General features: G+C 41.6%; 1 protein-coding gene across 1 annotated transcript; it reads left to right on the forward strand.

Annotated features, from left to right (window-relative positions):
• Positions 1 to 378: 378 nt before the first annotated feature.
• On the forward strand, positions 379 to 2,561 carry LOC140990831 (squamosa promoter-binding-like protein 2). Its single transcript, XM_073460652.1, has 4 exons — positions 379 to 1,307; positions 1,461 to 1,600; positions 1,682 to 1,909; positions 2,233 to 2,561. The coding sequence occupies exons 1-4, from the start codon at positions 715 to 717 to the stop codon at positions 2,559 to 2,561; spliced, it is 1,290 nt and encodes a 429-aa protein (XP_073316753.1). The 5' UTR covers positions 379 to 714.
• The last annotated feature ends 51 nt before the right edge of the window (positions 2,562 to 2,612 follow it).

The raw sequence follows: 2,612 nt of genomic DNA on the forward strand, positions 1-2,612 counted from the left end.
AAAAAAGAAGAAGGAGAGGGTGGGGGTGGGGGGGGGGTGGGGTGGGGTGGGGTGGGGCAGCAATGAAAAAAGAACGGTACATACAAAAGAATTACATGGTATTGTATTTCCCTTGTGATAATGCGTGTGGCGACTGGTGAATGCAATTTTGAATAGGCCAATAAAGAAAGAAAGAAGAAGTCACGTGGAATTGAAAGGGATACTGAACTGCTGGTGAACTGAATCGATTTGAATTGCAAAAGGATGCTCTCCATTTGTTCTTTAGTTGAGACTACTTCTCTCTGTCGTCTTAATTTCGTGGGGTCAAGCGTCCCTATATATCAAATGAAATAATAGAGATGGTTTTTATGCAAAAACCCATCTCGTTTCTAAATTAAAACCTTGGTTGTAGCATGTTTTTCTATAGGGAGCACTGATCCTGTTCACCACCTATCTTGTACTCTGCTTCCTTCCTACACATAAATTCTTGATGTAGAGTAAAATTGATCCATCTATATCTCTAGGGCATTTACTCTGTTGCTCGAGCATTTAAGCTTATTCTGTTCATCCGTTTTGCCCGGTGCTTTATTCTACGGTGTTAAATGTGCTTAAAGACTTCGACCTAGAATTCAGAGCTGCCGCAGTCTTTATTGCCGCTAATTCAATGCGTTTTGTGATTGGGAATCATCACCTTCAAGAGGGAAATGCTTGGATTTTCTGAGGGTTGCTTCTGTAATGGAAAGGAGGTATTCAGAAAGATCAAAGGGGTGGGAGAGGGAAATTTTAGCTCTGCCTAGTGAGAAGTCTTATGAAATCCCAGAAAAATATGGTCATTCTGCATGCCCATCTGGCTGTAATTTTTGTCTACACGGTAATGAATTAGGAATCTGCTCGTTTTCTATGCATCCTACGTCCGAATCCACCGCTGTCGATTCCACAGATGGTTACTGGAAGTTTAGTTCTTTGCCTCTGCACAGCATGAAGACAAATGGTACTGTTTCAGATTATTCTGAGGTTTCTGTCTTCTCTAGTGAACCAATGCATGTTGGTTTAAATCTTGGAAGACCGAAAAAATATGGAGATAATTTTTCTCCTGTGGGTAATAAAAGTTTGGTTTCTACAATTCCTGCATCGGGTACAGTCTCGAAAAGATCGAGGGCCTATTACCCAAACGTGCAGAATCCTTTCTGTCAAGTCGATGAGTGTAATCTTGACCTGACCTCAGCAAAAAATTACCATCGCCGCCATAGAATCTGCGGAAGCCATTCCAAATGCCCATCAATAACAGTTTCCGGGAGGGAACGGCGTTTTTGTCAACAATGCAGCAGGCAAGTATATGTGATAAATATCGCAGTAGCGGTTGGAAATAAAAAAATATATATCATAAAAATTGATGCTTTCAAGATTACGAGATATCGTTGATCTAAATTTCTTGATCCGTATTTGATTTCTGAAGGTTACTGTTTTAATGTCTTTCAAAGGTTACATGACTTGTCTGAATTTGATGACAAGAAGAGGAGTTGTCGGAGGCGACTCTCTGACCATAATGCCAGAAGGCGAAGGCTGCCACCAGAGTCTACTAAGCTCAGTTCAGCTGGAGTGCTATCTTCCGCATTATATGGTGTTTTCCCCTTCCAAACTCAATCTTCCCAAGTTCATATTCCTTAAATCCTCACCAAATATTGTTTTTCGTTGAAATTAGCAGATCCGAGGCCACATAATGTTTTGGTGGACAGGCTTTCGGTCCCAGTTTTGAATCAAACATGGGAAAATAATAGCTTTTCCGTGGCAGCTCCCTCAAAAGTTGGTGGACTCGAAGAGACAATATGTTTTTCTGCCAACGAGATTCATGATTCTGACCCCAGTCTGCGAATTGACCAAGGGATGCTCTGGGCCATCCAGATTCCAAGTCCTCAGAATCTAGACCGTTGTATGTCAAATTCGACTCCTCGTCTATTATTTGTTTGTTTATGCTCTGTTTAGATATTAAGTCTCCTTCCACCACATCTTGTCGCACTTGTACAATTGGTCATCTCTCGAAAAACAATAGTCAATGACGGATCTACTTCGAATGACTTGCCCTTGCCTGTTATATTCATTTGAATTAGAAACCTTTTTCTCGGAAAGTGGCCCAAACGATGATTTGATATTTCCATAATACGTCCCTTCACCTGTAAACCAGAGATAGGAGAATCATTGCATGTTAGTTGGCCATACATTATGGTCTCTGCTTAATAAACTTAAGTATCACAGGTTCGAATGTACCTCCGGAGAATCCTCAGGCAACACCAGATCTTCTGAGAGTTCACTCACGTCTGTCGTCTAATCCTTGGATGTTAAACGAAGCCATTCCCACTCCAACAGCGTATTCTTGGAATAAGTATAATTCAGAAAGACACATAGATGATCCACTTCAGTGGGCGGCGGCGCTGGTTCACTCGAGCGACAACTTTTCAACAGAACGAGGCCGGACTCAGGTTTCCGATCCAGGAACAGACCGGTTGCAAGGATTTCAATTGTTGAGGGCCGATCATGGCTCCAGTCAAAGAGTTTTGAGTCAATTCGAAAAGGGAAGAAAGTAATAGTTTTCGTTTTGAGTTCTCTCTTTTAAGATTTTTCTTCCCACCTTGAAT

The sequence above is a fragment of the Primulina huaijiensis genome, chromosome 13 (assembly GCF_012295235.1).
Source record: "Primulina huaijiensis isolate GDHJ02 chromosome 13, ASM1229523v2, whole genome shotgun sequence".
NCBI lineage: Eukaryota > Viridiplantae > Streptophyta > Magnoliopsida > Lamiales > Gesneriaceae > Primulina > Primulina huaijiensis.